The 20,587-nt window shown below is 51.5% G+C and overlaps 3 protein-coding genes and 1 long non-coding RNA gene across 5 annotated transcripts in view; 2 read left to right on the top strand and 2 right to left on the bottom strand.

The window, feature by feature from the left end:
- Window positions 1-587: 587 nt before the first annotated feature.
- Ap1g2 (adaptor related protein complex 1 subunit gamma 2) lies at window positions 588-8,189 on the top strand. Of its 2 annotated transcripts, XM_055615906.1 has the most exons (22): window positions 588-639; window positions 1,018-1,222; window positions 1,718-1,842; window positions 1,963-2,104; window positions 2,202-2,298; window positions 2,468-2,544; window positions 2,659-2,754; window positions 3,293-3,373; window positions 3,898-3,996; window positions 4,148-4,203; window positions 4,353-4,466; window positions 4,636-4,776; window positions 4,848-4,902; window positions 4,985-5,107; window positions 5,486-5,575; window positions 5,650-5,777; window positions 6,007-6,111; window positions 6,381-6,507; window positions 6,593-6,728; window positions 7,308-7,471; window positions 7,816-7,914; window positions 7,992-8,189. In XM_055615906.1, the coding sequence occupies exons 2-22, from the start codon at window positions 1,019-1,021 to the stop codon at window positions 8,091-8,093; spliced, it is 2,361 nt and encodes a 786-aa protein (XP_055471881.1). In that variant the 5' UTR covers window positions 588-639; window position 1,018; the 3' UTR covers window positions 8,094-8,189. The 2 variants fall into 2 exon arrangements, with proteins under 2 accessions (XP_055471881.1, XP_055471891.1); XM_055615916.1 differs by lacking the exons at window positions 588-639; window positions 1,018-1,222; window positions 1,718-1,842; window positions 1,963-2,104; window positions 2,468-2,544 and having other exon boundaries at window positions 2,243-2,298.
- On the bottom strand, window positions 8,187-11,997 carry Thtpa (thiamine triphosphatase). Its single transcript, XM_055615934.1, has 2 exons — window positions 10,790-11,997; window positions 8,187-9,792 (listed from the first exon to the last, which is right to left on the bottom strand). Exons 1-2 carry the CDS (start codon window positions 11,334-11,336, stop codon window positions 9,665-9,667), a joined length of 675 nt encoding a protein of 224 aa, XP_055471909.1. The 5' UTR covers window positions 11,337-11,997; the 3' UTR covers window positions 8,187-9,664.
- An 860-nt stretch (window positions 11,998-12,857) lies between these two features.
- Window positions 12,858-20,587, bottom strand: part of LOC129683266 (uncharacterized) — a 41,058-nt gene continuing 33,328 nt past the window's right edge. The window contains exon 4 of the long non-coding RNA XR_008721126.1: window positions 12,858-13,228. This is a non-coding gene — a long non-coding RNA (uncharacterized LOC129683266). The remainder of the gene's footprint in view (window positions 13,229-20,587) is intronic.
- The window catches only part of Zfhx2 (zinc finger homeobox 2), a 31,926-nt gene continuing 26,419 nt past the window's right edge, over window positions 15,081-20,587 (top strand). The window contains exon 1 of the mRNA XM_055615875.1: window positions 15,081-15,377. The gene's annotated coding sequence lies outside the window, so the exon portion shown is untranslated. The remainder of the gene's footprint in view (window positions 15,378-20,587) is intronic.

Below are 20,587 nucleotides of genomic sequence, written 5' to 3'. Positions count from 1 at the left end.
CTACAAGAGGGAACGGTAGAGCCTGAGGGAACTTTCCTTCCCTGCATGAGGCAGAGGCAAGCTGCCTGCCAACCCCCTTCCTCAAGGAATGGCCTTGCCCAGGAATGCCCACCACACACTCTTCTTATTTTTCTAGTCAGCCTCTGTTTACTCCTTGGCCTGCCTTCCTCCTCCCTCCCTTCTCAACCTTTACTTCTGATTTCTATTTCATGGAATTTGGGATTGAAGTTATACAACAGTGCCGCCAACACCAAGTCTTGCAGGAAAAAAAAAAAATACAAAGAAATTTAACAAAAAAAAAATATATTAATAAAAAAGTTCCAAAAGGGGGGGACTCTCATCTCCTTTGGGGTGCGATGGCTTCAAACTCAACCTTTCTGAGTCACCCGGTGGGGTGGAAGAAAAAGGAGGCCCCTTTGGGGAGCCACAATAAATTCTGGGGCTCCTTTACCAAAGTGCCAAAGACAGGCCAGAGGTCAGAAATCTCAAGACAGCTCAGTCAGGCGGCCCTAGAAGGGCGGGGTCCGTGGTAGAGGCGGGGAAGAGGGAAGGACCCGAACCGAGCACCAACCCCAGCTCTGTCCCATACCAGGAAGTGCTGGGTGGGGGGTAAGGAAGCAGAGTTGACACCGAAGCCAGGTGAGGTTGGGACTGGGAAACTCGTGCCTCCAATAATGGGAACGGGAGCAGGAAATCTCGCGAAGGAAATAGCGCGGGGGAACTAGGAAGAAAACTAGACATGAGAAACGGGTCCGGGAAAGAAAGCAAGACATACATTAAGCTCTTGCGCAGGCTCGGTAGAAACAAGCACGGGGTGGGGCAAAGGCGCATGCGTAGAGGGGATGTCCTTGCAAGGCGGGAGGGTGGCTCTCGGATCCAGGTGGTGGGTAAATGTGGGCACAGTTTTAGGGTAGGGTAGTTGTTGGGCACAAGCCAGTGGAGATCTTGGCACAGGGCAATTCTGTCCAACCGGCCAGAACGTGTGACAGCCTTTCCACTCCCGGGCTCTGCCCCCAGGATGGTGGTGCCTTCGTTGAAACTTCAGGACCTCATCGAAGAGATTCGCGGGGCCAAGACGCAGGCCCAGGAACGGGAGGTGATCCAGAAGGAGTGCGCCCAAATTCGGGCCTCCTTCCGCGATGGGGACCCCCTGCAGAGGCATCGCCAGCTGGCCAAACTGCTCTACGTCCATATGTTGGGCTACCCCGCCCACTTTGGGCAGGTACTGACCTGGGATAGCTACAAAGTTTGAGGAAGATGGCCAGTCGGCCCCGTTGCGTATTTGTACCCCAGATGTGGTTCCGTTGTGGTTTTTCCTCCAGTTTTTTGTTCGTTTTGAGACAGGTTCTCCGTGTAGCCCAGTCTGGTCTAGAACTCGGGAAAATCCCTGCCTCCATTTCAGTAGAGGAATTTTCAGGCTTTTCCCGCTCTGCCCAGCTAAGTCCTTTAGTTTCTGAGCCTTTTATCCATTACCCCACTGGTGATTTCCTTAGGCAGCCGCGTTCAGCACCTACCCATCCTCTCCCAGCAACTCCTACACAGGTCCCCGAAACCCACCTGCTGTCATCTGGATCGACATTTAAGCTTCTGGTTGCAGAGACAGCGATGAAATACGATATTCCTCACAAGTTAATCTGGCCTTATAAGGAGGTTGTCGCCGGGAAGTTAGTACTTGGGGTTTCACACTGCCCTTCCTGGTCTGCCTTCTTCCGTGTAGATGGAGTGCCTGAAATTGATCGCCTCCCCCAGATTCACAGACAAGAGGGTGGGCTACCTCGGTGCCATGCTTCTCTTGGACGAAAGGCATGATGCCCACCTGCTCATTACCAACAGCATCAAGAAGTGAGATCCCAGGGCTCTTGGGAGAGGGAACTGCAAAATCCCAGAGGTCTGCCTGCTCTCGGTCCTGGAAAACACTGGTTTCCCCAGGCTTGACCCACCTCCACCCTTCCAACCCTTCAGTGACCTGAGCCAAGGGGTTCAGCCCGTTCAAGGCCTGGCCCTGTGCACCCTGAGCACTATGGGCTCTGCTGAGATGTGCCGGGACCTAGCCACCGAGGTGGAAAAGCTGCTGCAGCAGCCCAGCCCCTATGTGCGGAAGAAGGTGAGATGTGGGCCTCTAGGCATTCGCCTTTCCAGAAACTGTACCCCGACACTGCCGTGTGGAGGAGGTGTGAACTCTAACCCGGCGACTTCTGCAGGCTGTTTTGACCGCCGTGCATATGGTCCGGAAAGACCCTGAGCTCTCCAACATCTTCCTCCCACCCTGTGCCACGCTGCTCCACGAACGCCATCATGGTAAGGGCACAGGGCTCTCCACCCTCCACTCCAGGTCTCGCTATGAATAGACGAAAAGCAAATCAGGGAAACATGCTCACCGGACAAGGGTGGCACGCACATACAAACACGTGTGCAGTAGACTGTCCCCTGGCCTGGCCCACCATTCACTACCCCACCCTGACCCCAGGCATCCTGCTGGGTACCATCACGCTGATCACCGAGCTCTGTGAGAGAAGCCCCGCGGCCCTCAGGCACTTTCGCAAGGTGGGATAGTGAACCGGCAGGCCGAGGGGCAGGCAAAGGTGGATGGTGGGTGAAGAATTGGGAATGACGGTTGAGAAGAATACCCAGACGAGGCTGCGTGTGCCCTCCCTCCAGGTAGTCCCCCAGCTGGTACAGATCCTCCGGACTCTGGTGACGACAGGATATTCCACAGAGCACAGCATCTCTGGAGTCAGCGATCCCTTCTTGCAGGTGGGCAGACCTTAACTTGTACCCCCAGAACAGAGAAGGGTTCACAGGAAGACCCCGGCCAGTAGTCACTTCCCATTTTGGCACAGTCTGTGTTGAATAAGAAAGGAGCAAACTGAGGATTGCTCTAGTCATGCCAGGACTGGGGAACGGAAGGTGGATACCAGAAAGTCAGAAAATCCAGTTTGGTGACCGTAGAAAAAGCCTGGTCCAAAGCCCTGCGTGAGGACACACACCTTTAGGCCCAGCACTTGGGAGGCAGAGACTGGTGAATCTGTGTGAGTTGAGACCAGCATGGTCTACAGAGTAAGTTGCAGGATAGCCAGGACTACACAAGAGAAGCCTCTCGAAAAGCAAAAACAACAACAACAAAACTTGTTCCAAACTCCCCTGACTCTCCGAAACTCTGATATCCTCCGGGATTCCAAGGGACCTGTAAGGTGAAAGGGGGTTGGTGTCCTCACAGTGTTTTCCACACTGTTAGCTCTTTTGGCCTCAAGCCCATGACACTATCCTCTGAACCTCTCTAATCCAATCTCAGGTCCAGATACTTCGTCTGCTTCGGATCCTGGGACGGAACCATGAAGAAAGCAGTGAGACCATGAATGACTTGCTGGCCCAGGTGGGAGGCACTTTAGCTTCTGGTTTCTTAGGATCCATCAGCCCTGGACATTTGTCACATGACCATTTACCATGCAGAAGCTGTGTAATTGCCTTTCTGCTCCCCTCTAAACCAATGAATTCCATGAAGGAAGGATATCGTCTGCTGTTGCGCTAGTGTATAGGCAGGCCCTAATATCTCGTGGGATTCAGGGGACTTCGCTTTTTGTTTCTTGTTGGTTTTTCTAAAAGATTCATTTATTTTATGTATGAGTGCTCTATCTGCATGTACACCTGCACGCCAGAAGAGGGCAGCAGATCACGCGATAAATGGTTGTGAGCCATCATGTGGTTGCTGGGAACTGAACTCAGGACCACTGGAAGAGCAGTCAATGATCTTAACTGCTGAGCCACCTCTCCAGCCTGCTTCAGGGAACTTTTTGAGGGGCTGAAGGATGAACAGAGAGCACAGTAGTCACCCACCAAGACTAGAGGGAGACTAGAGCCCTGTGGAGAGATAGATGTATCTCTTCCCCACCCACACAGGTCGCCACCAACACAGACACCAGGCGAAATGCAGGCAACGCAGTCCTGTTGGAAACAGTGCTCACCATCATGGACATCCACTCTGCGGCTGGCCTGCGGGTATTACCACGTGCCCACGTGCCCTCCAGCTGTGGCCCCACCCACTCAGCTGGTCCTGCCCGCTGGCTTTTCCCCATCCCCCGTCACGAAGGAGAACCCACCGAACAAGTGGCTTCTCCCCCTGACTGTCTCCATCTTCTTCTCCCCATAGGTTCTAGCTGTTAACATTCTTGGCCGTTTCTTGCTGAACAATGACAAGAATATTAGGTAACAGCCGCCACCTTTCGGGATTGTAACGCCGCACACCCGGCCCTTTGCGTTTCTGCCTCCTGATCCACCTGACCTCTTGCCAGGGGCAACGCAGGGTGTCGAGGCAGATGACATCGTGTGATAACGGCCTCTCCTACTCTGACCAGGTATGTGGCCCTGACGTCATTGCTGCGGCTGGTACAGTCTGACCACAGCGCTGTGCAGCGGCACCGATCCACTGTGGTAGAGTGTCTGCAGGAAGCAGATGCCTCCCTTAGCAGGTAAGCAGAGGAAGAAGGGAGAAGGGGACAGGGCAGAGGACATGGTGCCTGGTGGCTGAAACTCAAAGCAGCACAGAGCATCCGGAATAAAGAACTAAAGAAAAGGGTGCCTGGGGACAGCGAGGCGCAGACAGTAGGGTCACCTGCATTGACACCTCTCTCCTGCCAGGCGGGCCCTGGAGCTGAGCCTGGCTCTGGTCAATAGCTCCAACGTGCGAGCCATGATGCAGGAGCTGCAGGCCTTTCTGGAGTCCTGCCCCCCTGACCTCCGGGCTGACTGTGCTTCAGGCATTCTGCTGGCCGCAGAGAGGTGAGATGACAGGTGGCAGGGTGCAGCCTGGGCAGGGGTTAGGGCCAGGACTGATGAACCACATCCCCTAGGTTTGCTCCCAGCAAGCGGTGGCACATAGACACCATCCTGCACGTGCTGACCACGGTGAGATGGGGGTAGTCAGGGGCTTGGCCAGGAGTGGACAGAGCTCAGCTGCTCTGACCTGGCCACGCCCACCCCTCTCCAGGCAGGCGCCTATGTGAGGGACGACGCAGTGGCCAACCTGACCCAGCTGATTGGTGAGGCGCAGGAGCTACATGCCTACTCCGTGCGCCGCCTCTACCGTGCCTTAGCAGAGGACATCTCCCAGGTAAAACTCCTGTCTCCCACGGCGAGCTGACTCGCCTTCTCGGCACTAGGATCTCCATGGTTTTCCCCCAAGCATAGCTGCCAGAAGATGGCCAAGGACCAAGCCTATCCTTTCTTTAACCACCCCCCCCCCCCCCGTTTCCTCATGACAGAGAGCCTCACAGGGCTCCGTCACGTAATCAGGCCGTGTAGTTTTGGAGCTTGCCCACCAGAGGGCAGTAGGAGCCAAAATGCCAATACTGAGCCCGCTAACAAACTTAGCGCTGTCCTTCCTACCCTGCCAACCCCATCATCTTTGCACCGCAGTGAAGGGAGGTTGTAGGGTCTAGGAGAGAGGGGTCCCTCCAACTAGCTCAGCAGTGTCTCTTATCTCATACAGCAACCGCTGGTTCAGGTGGCAGCCTGGTGTATCGGCGAGCACGGGGACCTCCTCCTGGATGGTGACTGTGAGGACACCGAGCCCTTTCAGGTGAGCCCCCAGGAGGAGCGTACGTGGGAGGAGGACTCACCAGGGCAGACATGACCCGCTGTCCCCACCTGAAGGTGGAAAAGGAGGAGGTGCTAGCACTACTGGAAAAGGTGCTCCAGTCCCACCTGTCCCTGCCAGACACCCGAGGCTATGCCATGACGGCTCTCATGAAACTCAGCACCCGGCTCCGGGGAGACAACAAGTAAGAAGGGGGTCCTATCCCTCGAAAGACGTCCTTTCGCCACGCCTTCCACCTACTCGTCTTTGAACATCCAGGCGTGCAGCCCTCTGGCCCCTAGTCCTTAGGGATCTGCTTTTGAGCCACATATTTTAGGGGTCTCCTTACTCTGAGGGCTCTTCCTCCCCTCGCATCATGGAGTGGGAGAACAGGCCGCCGGCCGTTGCCCCTCACCTGCCGCCCTGTGGCCTAGTCGCATCCGCCAGGTGGTGTCCATCTACGGGAGCTGTGTGGATGTGGAGCTGCAGCAGCGGGCTGTGGAGTATGACATGCTCTTCCGGAAGTATGACCACATGAGGTATGTCCAGGAACCTGCAGGTAGAACCCCAGACTCTCCTCTCTCCGCACTCCCCAGTGCTCTAGGTATGAGCGTGTCAGCCTCATATCCTCGCTCTCCGTGGGGAGCACCTCCCGGCCGTAGTTGATGCTGAGCTGGTTCCCAGTCCTCGCTGGTTGTCTAAAGACCAGCAACAGTGCGCCTGTGACCCTGCATGCCACAACCCTCCCAAGTGCTTCTGAGAAAGCGTGGGGTTCACACAGAGAAGCCCTTGCGTTCCGTCCTCTCAGAGCCGCCATCCTCGAGAAGATGCCTCTTGTGGAACGCAGTGACCCTCAAGTTGATGAGGAAGGGAAGGAAAACCAAGCAGCAGCCCAGCTCTTGGAAAAGGCACCCCCTGTCCCCGCAGAGTCCCAGGTGAGGAGGCCAGAGGATCTTGGTAAAGTGGACCTCTGTGGTATTCACACCCTGCCTGCCGTGGTGACCCTTCCCTTTTCTCCAGGCCACCAATCTCTTGGATCTGCTCGATCTCCTGGATGACACTTCTGGGCATGCTCAGCACCCTCCTCCTCTAGTTCCTTCCCCAGGCGAGGCCTTAGTTCATCTCCTCGACCTTCCCTGTGCAACTCCACCCCCAGGTAGGCCTCAGCAAAGGGAGGGTACGCTGTGGAAGGTGGGTGGAAATGTGTCATTGCTCTCTCTGAGCCAACGATAGGGACACCCATCTCAGTCGGCAAAGGTCTCGTTCTGCGCTGGCCCCGTCCTTAACAGTCTCCATTACCACAAGCCACAGCCCTGTGTCCTCTCCAGCCTGTTTCATATCACTTCCCACTACCCACTCCACGGGCCCCTTCAACTCCCCAAATGCTTTCACCTCACACCCTTAACATTTCATGTTCCTCACCCAACCCCGAGGTGACTGGCTCATCCTCACTCTCCAGGCTCCAGCTAAATGTCAACCGTCCTGCCCTCCCTCTCCCGTTTGACTTGGTCCCTCCCAGTCATTTTGACTCTGTCACGGTGCTGATTACCTTGCATTTTGTTGTTTCCCTTCTGTCGGCTGGACGGTCAGCAACAAGCTCAGCCCGTCTAGTTTGTCAGTAGAGCGGGGACAGTTGGAAAGAGGGCCAAGATGGGCTCACTGCACTTGTATTGGGTGAGTGGATGAGCGTGCTGTTTTAAGCCTGTGCGCTGAGGTACCCTTCTCCTGTCTCCAGCTCCCATCCCCAGTGTCAGAGTGTTTCAGCGTGAGGGCTTACAGCTGGATCTCTCTTTCGTGCGGCCTTCAGAAACCCCCGCTTTGCTCTTAGTCACTGCCACCGCCACCAACTCCTCAAAGGAGGATGTTACCCACTTCGTTTGCCAAGCAGCTGTGCCCAAGGTTTGAAAAAAAAAAAGTGGGGTTCGGCTAAGTGTTATAGCTCCTGCCTGTAATTCTAGTACTTAGAAAGCTGAGGCAGGGCAAGCACAATTTGAGGCCAGCCTGGGTTACATTGTGACTTTGAAGCCAACGTGAGCTACATTGTCTCAAAAGAAAAAAAAAAATTGAGTTCAGGGGTGGCCCAGGAGAGTCCAGGAGAAAATGCCAGAAAGTAGTGGAGGTGGGGAGGAGGCAGAGTAAGATGAAAGTGATACAGTTACTGGGGAGTGACTCAGAAATGTTTGAGAGCTGCCGCAGCCCAACCAGAGGACTTACTGTGCTCTGCTCAAACCTCCCACGCTCAGAGTTTCCAGCTGCAGCTACAGGCCCCCAGTGGGGACACAGTTCCAGCTCAGGGTGGCCTTCCCATCACCCAGGTCTTCAGAGTCCTCAATCCTAACAAGGTGAGTTGGCAGGCCCTGGGGCAAGGGGGATGGGAGCGAGCAGAGCCTAAGCCTGGTCTCCGCTTTCCTGTTTTCAGGCGCCTCTACGACTGAAGCTTCGCCTCACCTACAACCACTTTGGCCGGCCAGTACAGGAGATCTTTGAGGTGGACGGCTTGCCTGTGGAAACGTGGCAGTGACTTTCTGTGGTCCAGGTCATTGTCTGGCCTGGGTGTTTTCCGGGCTCTGGGTGTCTTATTCAAGGGATGGAAATAAAGGTGCATATAAATTGCAAAGTGGCAAGTAAACTTTATTTAAAGGAAAAGTGATCATACAAACCAGAAGTGTACTAAAAACAAGCAATGACCATGGTACTCAGGGGCCCAGGGTTATTGCCTGGTGTTTCTTTAATAGAGTCTTAGGGGAAGGAGTTGGTTGCTAAGTGGCATAATTTGACTGGTTCTCTATTTTGATTGACAGGCTTGGACTCTGTAAGCCTTTTCTCACTGTGAATGACTCTTCCATGAAACATCTGGCTTTAATCATATGCTAACTCATTCTGCATAGGCAGAATAGGACGGTAAACAGGAGGTTCCCCTTAAAAGTTCACCGAAAGAACACACTTTCCCTTAATCTGCTTACACCCAAAACCCATCTAGGCCCAATCAACTCCCCGATTTCCATACTAGACTATGTTCTAAAATGTCTGAATAAAAACTGTCCACAAAAGGGCTGCTGGGGGGGGGGGGGAATTTATTCCATTGTTTGGAGTGGGATATAAATGCAGTTCAATACAGGTGGGGGTTTGAGGTGCCTTGTTAAAGGATGGGTGTACACGCAGCTAAGGATCCTGGGGTGCCAAGTGGCAGTTAGATGAGAGGTGTGCACAGCTCAAGCCAAGTGGAGTTCTAGGCTGTTAAGCTGTTCCCTAAACTTGCTGCCTCAGAACTGCCTCAGCTCACCTCAAGGCCTTCTGCACCCTCAGCTTGGGACACAGCCCTGAGGGCCACCAGCAGGTGGCACTCTGGCCCTGTATTTGTCACGGCAATCTTAGGCCGCTGCCTCCTCCCCAACAAATAATGAAAGTATGTAGCCTGAGGTGGGCAGAAAAGCATATTTTGACCTAGTTGAGAAAGAAAATGTGCGGGAGCGAGGGTAGAGCCTTCTCTGCAGAAGAAAGGCTGTGTGAAACCCTAGAAACCTGTCTCAACAATAACAATTTTCTCTCTGCCCCTCTCTGGGTTGTTAAACTGCCACATAGGATACTCTACTCTCTGGGCACAGTGGCAGACTCAGCAGAATTTCCAGGTTTCTAATAGGAGTTCCCAACCATTTCCCCACCTTGTTGCTATTCCGTACACCCCAAGGCAGGGAAATCCCTGCTGCTTCCCCTCATCTCTAACTCAGCTGTAAGGCGGCTTCAGAGCCGCTGGCAGAATCAATGGCATCGACCAAGGGAGGGGGGTGGCAAGGGATTTTCCTGTGCTTAACTACTGATCACGGCTAAGTGGAAATCCTATAAACACGAGCGGAAATCAATGGAGGCTGCTTAGCGGCCAGGGGAGAGGGGCGGCCCACAGATTGCATCTGACGGATGACGGAAACAGTGAGAGAGGCCTCCAGGAAGGGTAGCTAAGAATGGGTGAGAAACCAGGCAGAGCTGGAGAAAAAAGCGGCTCTTGTAAGGGGCACAATGGGTCCGGGTGTGGATGGTGGCTTCAGGACTCCTTCCCTTCTAGAAAACAAACCCTGCTCCCATAAACAGGTGCCGTCAGGATGTTGAGTCCCCTGTGGCCTCACTGGAACTGTTCGCTTCTAGCAGGCGCTGATAGTCCTGAGGCCTGAAGCGCTGTAGGTATACCAGGAGCTTGGCAGGTGCCTTCTCCTGTGCTGGGACTCCTGCAGGCAAGAGGACAATGAGGAAAGAAGCAGACAGCACCCTTGTCTATGCTTTCACTTTGCTCCCTGGCCCCACCCGGCCAGGACTCCAAAGTTTGCAAAGCAGTACTGAGAATCCAGATGCCCACCAAACAGCTCCTCTAACCCACACACTCCCTTGTTGGGCTGCAGAAGTGAGACCCCAAAGATCCGCCCGGATTGTGATGCTGGAAAGCCATGCATGAGCCTCTCCTCTTGAGATGTGAAATGGTGAAGAAGCATCCTGTGCCATGAAGATGGGGAACCGACTCACTTCATTTATTACCCTTCTCTCCCAATCAAGATTCAAGCCCATCTAAGCAAGCCAAAGCTCATTAGCTTGGTAATGAAGCCCATGCAGTGAGGTACAAAAGAAAGCCAAGTGTTAAGGAAAATAAAAGAAAGCAGGGGCTGTGGCGTGCCGTTTACAGAATCTTGTAACTGCCTGTTGCCAGTGGTTTTGTTTTTGTTTTTCTAGACAAGGTTTCTCTGTGGAGCCTTGGCTGTCTTGGAACTCACCCTGTAGACCAGGGTGGCCTGGAACTCATAGTCAGTGTTGTTAGTGGACAGCAGCATACTGCCCCACAGCAGGAAACTGGTTTCCAGGGAGGCTCAGCACTCTAGGGCTGACGAGCCCGTAGTGTGCTAAATGTGTTGATGGGCTGTCTATGTAAGAGTTAGGCATGGAAACAGAAAAATCTGCCAAAGTGTACCTTGCTGCCCCATACAAATGGAATGTTGTCTTTTCTCCAGGCCAAAAACATAGTCCAGGGGATGTGGTTAGCTACACCTATAGTACCAGAAAATCGCCACAATAAAAAAAAAAAAAATTTACCTTACAAAAATGATTCTCATTCTCCACTACTCTATGACTCAGTGGGTACCTCCGTGAGGCTAAATGAGAAGCAAGGGCAGCACCTAAGGGACTGGCTCCCTCACCACGCATACTGCTGAGCACAGAAAGGCCTGTCTCCCTCACCAAGCATGCTACTGACGCTGATGATCTTCTCTAGAGCAGCTGGTACTTCAGCTTTCTCATGCACCATGGCCTCCACCTCACCCACAGCATAGCCGAAGTCTGTCGAATCTAGGTCCACTCTGAGCAATGGCTCCTGTTCAGGGGCTCCAGATAACGCCAGCTTCCAGGAACTTCGTGTAGTTGTAAAACTAGCTACTTCCTGCAGCTTCAGCGGACCCAGGACAGCAGTCACGTCTGCGGGCCCCTGCTCCTCATACCCCAGCAGTTCAAAGAGCTGGGCCACAATGGCAGGCTCCGACGTGAGTTCCACATACTCGTTGTGAGGTCCTGAGATAGCAGCTACTCCAGGACATTTGAGCTCCCATCCACTGCCTTCTCGTTGCCGCAGCCAGTGGTCAGACAGCATGAGGCTTAACTCAGAGGTATCATAGTAGGTGTCTCGGAAGGTGACCTGGTGCTCCAAGATGGCCCCCAACTCCTGCAGCCTTTCCTCCGTGTCAGACCCCGGAGCAAACTTTCGCTCCACTTCAATCAAGCCCTGGGCCATGTTGCTTGCAACACAGGTTTGCAAAGAATTCACTGCGTGCTCAAGGGTAGGGCTGGACAGCAGAGACACTTAAAACGCACAAACACTGTGTCTCAGACCTCTGCTTCAGGCACACAAGGCTCTACTTCGAGGTCTCATCGGGCTGAAACAATGATGACAGATCTCCAGCTAAATCCTACTACTGATAATGTCTTTAACCCAAAAGGCTCCCTAGAAAGCAGGCCGTGATGCTGATCACTTATCTTTTCTCTGCTCCCTGCTACCCCAAGGCCAGCAGTTCACTGCCCGGGATGGCCTGCCATTCTTAGCACAGCACCGAGCCGCGGAAACTCAGGACTCTCTCCAAGACCCCACGGTCTCCCTCTCCTGGGACCCGGAAATGGGGGAAGGGAGCCCACGCTACACCCGCGAGGAATGCCGGGAGCAGTCTCCGCTCCGGACCTTAGCCCTGGCTCTTTACGCGCCGGTCTGGTCCCAGCACCAGCGGCCATATTAGGCCGATGTGGCGGTGCCAATGGCAAGCTAGGACCCGAGAGGTCTGTTAGGTTACGTGCGTCCCAACCCGGTGGGCAAGAGGAGCGAGACCATCTCCTCGCCCGCTGCTCATCCTGGATCCTTCCTGGAGCCCGGGCATCGGCCAAGATCTCGAGCCTTAGCGTGAGCCTGCCACCCTGGGCCTGATGCATGATGGGAGATGTAGTTCCGAAGGTCCACCTCACCTTTCATGCCCACCCGTCGCTATGGTGATCAGAAACATGCAATTAGCGGCAGCCAGCGGTACTCTAGCTAAAGCTGAACCGGCTGGAGCTCCGGGGTGGCCAACGGGAAGAGTAGTGCCCAGACCCTTCCAGTGTAGACAGTGGGTGGGTCTGGTGAAACACAGGCCACTCAGATACTGCAGTTTATGGCTGCCCACTAAGTACTGGCCAGTGGTAATGGTCTGGAGCGTGAGTGGAGAAAGTTTAGCCACTTGGAATGTTTTTATGGTTTTATTTTCTTTTATTATTTGACACAAAGATCTCGTGTAACCCAAAAGACCCTGTAACTCCTGATTCTCCTTCGAGTGAGTGCGGGGTGGACCACCATACCCTGCCTCTATCCTGGGATTTTAGAGGGCATCTAATACAAACTGGGGCGATCGTTTAGGGAAAAGGTGAGTGGGAAACTTTCAGTGGAGGAGGTGACATTTTGAATGTGAATTAAAGATGTGATGGAGGAGCTGGAGAGAAGGGTACTCAACAGTTAAGTACACCTGTCCTTCCTGAGTTCTGGGATTATCTTCCCAGCACTTAAATCACAGCCTCTGTAACTCCAGTTCCGGGGGAGGGAGGACCTGACGCCTCTCCTGGCCTCCTCGGGTACTACAGACAAAACACACAGAGAGAGAGAGAGAGAGAGAGAGAGAGATACATACATACATACATACATACATACATACATGGAAAGATACATAGACATAGAAATATACATAGATAAATGATATATAGATATTTTTAATTAATTATAAGAGAAAGAGTGAGCGAGTGCGTGAGTGAATGAGTGAATGAATATGATGGGCTTGCTGGAGACCTGGGTAGAAATAAGTGCCTTTGTAAAGGCCCAGAAGCTGGCTATGGCACCTAGCCAGTGTCTAAGCAGACAATGTCTTGACGTGCAGTTGAGTGGCAGGTTGAAAAAAGTCATGAGTGAGTGCCAGACTAAGTTGTCCGTTTCCAGCAGTCCTTGAGGTAGCTTTCTCAGGAGTAAGAGCAGTCAGGCATAGCAATGTGCACCTTATTTCCACCATCTGGAGAACGGGGACAAAAGATCACTTGCTTGAGAATCACAACTTGGGGTGAGCCTGAGCTACAGACTGATTTCCAGGCCATTCTGGGACAAGAGTGAGACCTTGTCTGGAAAAGACACACAAAAACAAAACAAGAATAAACACAGAAAGACAAGAGTCACCCTCTGTCTGCTCTAGGAACCCAACAAAGACCAGTCTTTAACTTTACACTCTGATACAAAATTGTGTATTTTGTAGACCTTAATTTTGTCTGTGCTTCTGAGTGAGGACACTGTCAACTTCTAGACTTGCTTCCATGATAAGTGACTGCCACAATTGCTCACTTACATTTCTAAGGGGGGGGGCACTTGTGGGAAGGTCCCTGGTTTACAGACATAGCATTTTGAACTTACAATGCCATTAAACAAACTGCTGCTTCTGGTCTACTAGGTTGGAGCTTACAAGACACAGAAGATATCAGTGCTTTCTAGGTCAACAAAAGTGAGATAAGGTCAAAGATCTCAGTGTGGAGGAAACAGATTCCACACACCAACTCTTCTCATTAGCCTGAGGCTCATCTGTTCTTAATGGACAAAACTCAAGGTTGACTCAGCCTCATTTTTGTGGACCATTGCCCTTGGAGGTGTGCTTCGTCACCTCCCTAAATCTCTGCCTTGTCAATGGTCTGCCTTACAGCTATATGAGGATTGAAAATTCAGTAACAAACATAACTGTTACGTGGTAGAAACTAAAACTATTGGTTTCATCCCCACCCTCAACTGCAGGGGTTTTTTGTTATTGTCGTCACGTGAGAAAAATGTGCCAGAGCAGCAAGCTTGGACTCTTGAGTCAGACCACTGAGGTTCGCATCATGGTACTATTATTTCGCATCATGGTACTATTATTTATTGGCCATGCAATCTTGAGCTGGTAAACCTTGGTTTCCTCTGCTCTAGAATCTTTTTTGCTCTTTTTGTTGTTGTTGTTTTGTTGTTTGGCTTTGTTTTTGAGACAGGGTTTCTCTGTGTAGCCTTGGCTGTTCTCTGGACTCTCTTTGTAGACCAAGCTGGCCTCAAACTCATAGAGATCTTGCCACTCTGCCTCCCTGAGTGTGGAATTACAGGCATGTGCCACAGCACCCGACTTTCTGCTTCAGAATCTTAACATCTGGAATATAAAGCACTGATGAGCTGACAAGCTGAAGAGGAAAAGGAACCAAAACCTCCCATTTCCCTACCCAGCCGGGGGAAGGGAGTGTAACTCAGTTAAGAAGACAGCATCTCTGGGAGACTTCAGAGTAATTGCTATGAAGAGAATGTTCCAGTACTCATAAGGGAAAAAAACGATAAGGCTAGAAGGGAGTGAAATAGTGATGGTCCTCCCAACGGCTCTGGGAAGCTTACAGAAACAGCTTGCTCTAATAGTGATTTAAAACAAAATCATATCCAACACTTGGGAGGCAGGGGCAGGCGGATCTCTGAGTTCAAGACCAGCCTGGTCTACTGAGCGAGTTGCAGGACAGCCAGGACTACACAGAGAAACCCTATCTCCAAAACAAAAACAAAAATCAAACAAGAAAACACACTTATGTTTTCTGTAAGCAGGATAAAGAGGAGGGGACAAGAGTTTAAAGGGACATGTCCTTTTTGCAGGCATAGGGTAGACCTACCGCCTGAGTCAAGGAAGAAGTTGATGGCATAGTTGGCCTTCCTCGCCCCAAGGAACTGGCCACCACCAAGGTCTCTATCCTGGGACGCCCATAGCCTCGGCGCTAACCGGCTGTAGAGGGCGGAGACCTACAGACTACAGCTCCCGGCATGCACTGCGGCGGGCGGGTCGCTGCACCTGCTCAGTGGGGCTGCCCCGGGCGCCTGGGTATTGATTATTCCATTGTGTGGGACGCCTCGGCTCCAGCCAGTGAATGAGGCGGAGGAGTGAGGGCTTGAAGGAGGAGGGCGAGGAGGAGGAGGAGACAGGGAGCAAGCCAGTGCCCAGGGTGAATCAATGGAAACCCACTCACGAAGCCGGGAAAACACTTCAGCCGCAGCCAAATAGCATTGATTATTTTCTTTCACTTCCCTCACCGCCGTGAATTTATTTATTTTTCCATCTCCGTCCCCGACGCCCCGGAGCGAGCGCTGAAGGGAGGGAGGAGGAGGGGCAAAAAAGGAATCAACACATCGGAGAAGTCCCTTCCAAGAGCCGCCCCCTCCCCTCCCCGCCTCGCGCTGCTTGGCGGCCGCGGTTCGACTCCCGTCCCTGCTTCCAGCTGAGGTGTAAGTGCATCGATTTTCGATGCTGCTGGGTTGGTTGTGGTTTTTTTCCCCCCCCTCTTCTCTGCCTCTCACTCTCCTTCCCTTCCATGTTCTTCCGAATCTCGAGATCGAGGAGAGAGGAGGCGCTGGAAGACAGCTACTGGAGGGGACGGAGAGGGACGGGAAGGGGCTGGGGGAGGGGACTCGGACGGACAGACAGCTAGGGAGAAGGGGACAGGAGTGTGGGGGTGAAAGGGCGCGCGAGTGGGAATGGGGAAGAGAGGCAGGGGTGGAGAAACGGAGAAGGGAAAGATAGGGGCCAGCCGGACAGACAGAGGGTTTCGAGAGCCTAGACGTACCGCGCCGAGCTGTACCGGGAGCGGGGTTCCTGGAGGGAATGGGAAGCCGGGGGAGTGCGAGGGCTCCGAGCTATCGTCCCGGAGGGGCCTGCGGCGCAGAGGATCTCAGCTGGCTCCGGGATGGGGGAGAAACCCGGGAGGAAGGGCTGATGGATGGGCTAGGGCGCCGGGGTGCAGGGTGGGAGTGGATACCTTTAATGTTCATTTTTGCCTGAAGTAGGTGAGGGGAGCCCCATTCGCGGTGAAGCATGCCTGCCCTGCTTCTCCTGCCACCCCGACTCTCCATCCGCCTTCTTAAGCCCCTCATCATTTTTTTGAGCTCTGGAACCACGCTTCTCGCTGTGCCTGCAACCCCACTGATCTGTGGTTGTGCCATTTTTTCACTTGGCTCCCCACCCCATCTAAATCCAGTTCTGCGTGTCACTGTCTTGATAGTGACACTTCTCATCCGAGTGATCCTTACCATGTACCCCTGTCCCTGTCCCTGTGTGTCACGCCTAGACTGCCTGACTGTTGAGCCACCCACGGCTCTCCTTCAGGGTCTGTTCCCACAACTGTGGCCTTTTCAGCTACTTTGGAGTTTGCTTATCAGCCATGATTGTGGTAGTCTGCGGTCAGTGGCCTGAAAAGTAGGGGGATGGAGCTGATATGTCTACCCCTGATATGGCCAGTGCCCTTTCAGCTCGGGCGCAACAGCCTTCTGTTCACCTTCAGCAGGGAAGCCTTGGAACTTCTGGCATTGTTGATCACCTCATTTGCCATGTGCCTTTGGGTCCTCCAGTGTGTCTCTGCTTTTCCAGGAGCTTTCCACCACAAACCTCATCCTTGCTGACTTAATTTTTTCCTCCCTTCCCCCGCTCAACCATTGTATATACATTTTTCTATCTCAACAGTTTATTTCACCTTGTTTTCATATCCTTTTATCTGATGAACTCCCTTGGATATTCTCCACCTTTGTTCCCTTTTCTCCTTGGTCAACCAAAGTTGTTTTTATTGTTTTTGTTTTTTATTTCTGTTACCCAGCATTTTAACCCTAGCTGAAGATGCCACAAGCAAAGGGCTGGGTAAGAGGTGGGGGTTGTGTTTTGTGAAGGCACATAAACAGGCCAAGAAATCCATTTAATGGTCTTCCAGGGGCATATAACTCCTCCATCAATCAGTGCCACTATGTCAGCTAACTGTCAACTTTAATTTTGTAAGAGGATGTTTTCTAGAACTCTGAGTTCCGCCCTACCTGGTTGACCTCATCCTTCAGTTCATTCTAGCTGTGAGGAGCTTTTTCTTCGCTTTTTAGTTCATTTTCCTCATGGGATCCTCCTATTATTCTCTTTGGATTCAGCAACATTCTTTATGAGACAGATTTGATTATTCGCAGAAAACCTATCTTATGGGAGGGCTGTGTTCATTAAGTCTAAAGAATGGTAAAGGTGGATAAAGGATTGGAGAGTTTATCGTGGGTTTAAACCCATCATTGTTTTTCCAGACCTCAGGAGCTTAGAAAGATAAAAAGATGAGGCAGATACGGCCAGATGATGGAAGGAGAAACCAGGTTCAGGAAATACATGAGTTAAAGAAATGTATGGCCAAAGGAAATGGTGAAAATCTATTTAGAATGAAGAGTAGAGAAGAGGAGGAACTGAGGAGTAATTAATAAAAAATTGAGAGAATAAAATAAATAAATATGAGCTAATAGCTGTACAGGAGGAAAGAGAATGATGATAAGAGTATTCCTTTGGAAGGGTCAACAAAAGCAATAGGAAATTAATGTGGTGGTAGAGTGGGGGAAGGGAAGAATTAAGGAATAAGATGAGGTGGAAAAGAGTATGGTACAAAGAAGGTAAATGGATGGCGAAGGCAGGCGTGCTGAAGCAGATCAGAGCCGCACAGAGCCCTGGAAAGGGAAAAGAGGAAAGAGTGGGCTATCAAAGGAGACACATGCCTTTAGTGTGAGGAGGACACAGCATGGCCAAGGCAGAGAGAGAGCACTGCAGGGGGTGAGCAATTTGGAAAAAATGGCTTGGCAGACTACCACTGGGCTCTAACAGAGAGATGCTTATGAGGAGAGAAATTGCAGAGATGAAGAGCGAGGGAAGAGAATCTCACCAGCATTCATTCCGTCGGCCTCATCAGTCACTTTGTATTTTACTGCCAAGACAGAACACAGAGAAGAGATGAAAAAGTAGAATTCCCATTTACTGCAACTGACAGGAACTTGAATCTTCCCAGCCCCCTGAGAAGCAAAGACTTCAAGCCTCTGATGTCATAAATTGCTGGGTTGCCTTGGCAACCTGACAGGGTCCCTCCTCCATGATGTCAGAGGCAGCTGGTGTTACCATACTGAGACCCACACAGGAACAACTTGCACCTCTGCATCACATGGGGGCCTGGGGTCTGGCTAGAGTCCTATCTGTAGGACTCCTATCTCTGGTAGTGACTTTGCTTCTCTGGAGCTATTCTTAGCTCACGACAATTGTCACAAACCACTTTCTGAGTGACCAAGGCTTGCCAGATCCTGACAAAAGCAAGAGGAAGTGACCTCAAGAGACATTTTAGGCATTGAGGTTGGGATGGTAGGACAGAAAGGCTTGTGAAAAAGGAAGAGAACTAAAAATGACGGCTGTGGAAAAGGAAGGGAGAAGGCTTTGTAAACAGGGTGGGGAGCTGGAAATATAGAAGAGAAGACCGGAGCAGTGCCAGCGTAGAATATGGAAGGGAGTTTTGGAATGCCAGAGGGCACAGTAATATTTGGCTGAAATGAAGGATGGGAAAATGTCCTTTTAAGAGATTAAGACTAAGGATTACTATGGTGGGTGACACAGGGCAGCGGCTGCCTCTATCCAGTTTTTTTTTTTATTTTTAGGGTGAGTGAGTTGGGGGTTGAGACAGGGTCTCACTCTGTAGCCCAGCCTGGCCTGAAACTTGAGCAGATCTTTTTTACTTCATTCTCCTGGGTTTGAGAATTTTAGGTCCAAGCCACCATATTAGTTACAATTAGTTTCTAATTGTAATACCTTGAAGTATCTGTCATGCAGAACAGGCTTTATAAATACCTCTTGAGCAAATGTTCAGAGAGTCTGAGAGTAGTCCTAACTCTCATCCTGTCTCCCAGACCTGCCTGGATACATAGTCACATTGAGAAATCAGAAACAAGGTGGAAAGGCCCACAGACCTGGGAAAGAAGAGACACTGTGTTGGGGAATGAAGGTACCACACTAACTCACTAGGAAGTCTCTGGGTATAATATGAGGAAAACATGAATGAACCATCCTGGAAGCTTAGGGAAGATACAGAGAAGGTTAAAGAGACAGATTCCAGGAAAGGCCCAGGCTTTTCAAAGAGAGCAAGCAAATCTGAGTTGAAATAGCATCCCTACCCCATTCTTCATCGTGAAGCCAAAGCTGAATCAGCCATACTCACAGGTGTGCACACCGTCATACACAATGACAAGTTCATAAATCAACACCAGACCCACCCTAAACACCTGTCTCAAAGTGATTACAGGGTTATGAACCTTGGCCAAGTGGGCCAGAAGATAAGAGATGGGAGTTAACGGCTGCCCAGGCCTCAGTGTAAAAACCCTGTAAGAAATGACCTTCACATCTGACTGCCCACTGTTGGGAAAAAAATCCTGAGATTCAGAGCTCACTGAGTCTCAGAGTGAATCTGCAGAAAGAAACCTCAGAGGAGAAAGGTGTCCAACCAGGGCTTATGACCTGGCCTGTTCTTGCAATAAGGAGCCAAAAGCCCCAGTTGTAAAAGCTGGAGATTTGGCAGAGGGAGAGTGCAGGCAGCTCTGGGGAGAGTCTGGCTTATTATACTAAGAAAGCCCTGGCAGCGGAAGGGGCTGGGGTTGGGGGGCGGGTGTCAGGAAGGGAGAGGACAGTGGCAGCCATGTGTACTGTCAGCAGCCGCCAGACTTGGGCAGCTCATATTTTGCAGCAGGTGACAAGCTGTCGACACAGCGGTCCTTTACCTCACTGTTAGAAGCTCATTTCATTGATTTTCCCATCTTTCTTCTTGGGCTCCTCACACTCAGCTTCAGGCATCCCACCACCCAGGGCCCCTGTGCTCCCTGGGAAAGCCTCAGTGAACTAAAGTGCCCAACTGCCTACCTATCCCTTTCCCATCCAGCCCGGGCTGGAAAAGCAGGGGTGAAAGATTTGGAGATGATGTCCAAATGGTAGACCTACTCCCCAGTGAAGTTTTACTAGGAAAGGCTTTTTTTTTTTTTTTTTTTTTTTTCTTTTGAGATGAGATTCTGCTGTATAGTTGTAAGTAGCCTGGAATGTGTTACAAAGACCAGGCTGGCCTTCACTGACAGTGATCCTCCTCCCTCTGTCTCCTGAGTGCTGAGAAGCCATTCTTTTTAGTTTTGGTTATCTTTTTTTAAATTTTTTTCTTTTGTGTGTGCCGGGGAGGGGGTATTGGGGGTGGGAGAAACTGTCTCATGTAGCCCAGGCTTCAAACTCATTGCATGCTGGCCTTGAACTCCTGATCCTTCCTTGCCTCACCCTCCCAAATCCTGGGATTACAGCCATACAGCATTATGTCTGTTTTCTTTTCCATTTCCTACCAAGGCAGCTCATCACTCCTCAACTTTTTTTTTTTTTTTTCCTCCAAAAGTCAAATGAGAGAACTGGAGTTTCCTCCTGTGTTTGGGAAGGAATATGTGGTTATTTTAGAGCCTTGGAACTCACAGCAGAATGATGTGTACATGGAGACATTTACAATTAGGAAACCATAATTACCCAGGGTGTGTGAGAACCCAGTGAGAAGAGGATATATGCTTATCGGGTCTGTGGCATGCTGAAATGCCAAGCTGATGGGGCAGGATGGGTGTAGACTGCAGTCTCCAGTCACAGCTAACTACCC

This window comes from Psammomys obesus, unplaced genomic scaffold (assembly GCF_907164565.1).
Source record: "Psammomys obesus unplaced genomic scaffold, mPsaObe1.curated_primary_1811, whole genome shotgun sequence".
Classification (NCBI taxonomy): Eukaryota; Metazoa; Chordata; class Mammalia; order Rodentia; family Muridae; genus Psammomys; species Psammomys obesus.
The sequence above is the reverse complement of the archived record's forward strand: the minus strand, read 5'-3'. Positions and strand labels throughout refer to the sequence as shown.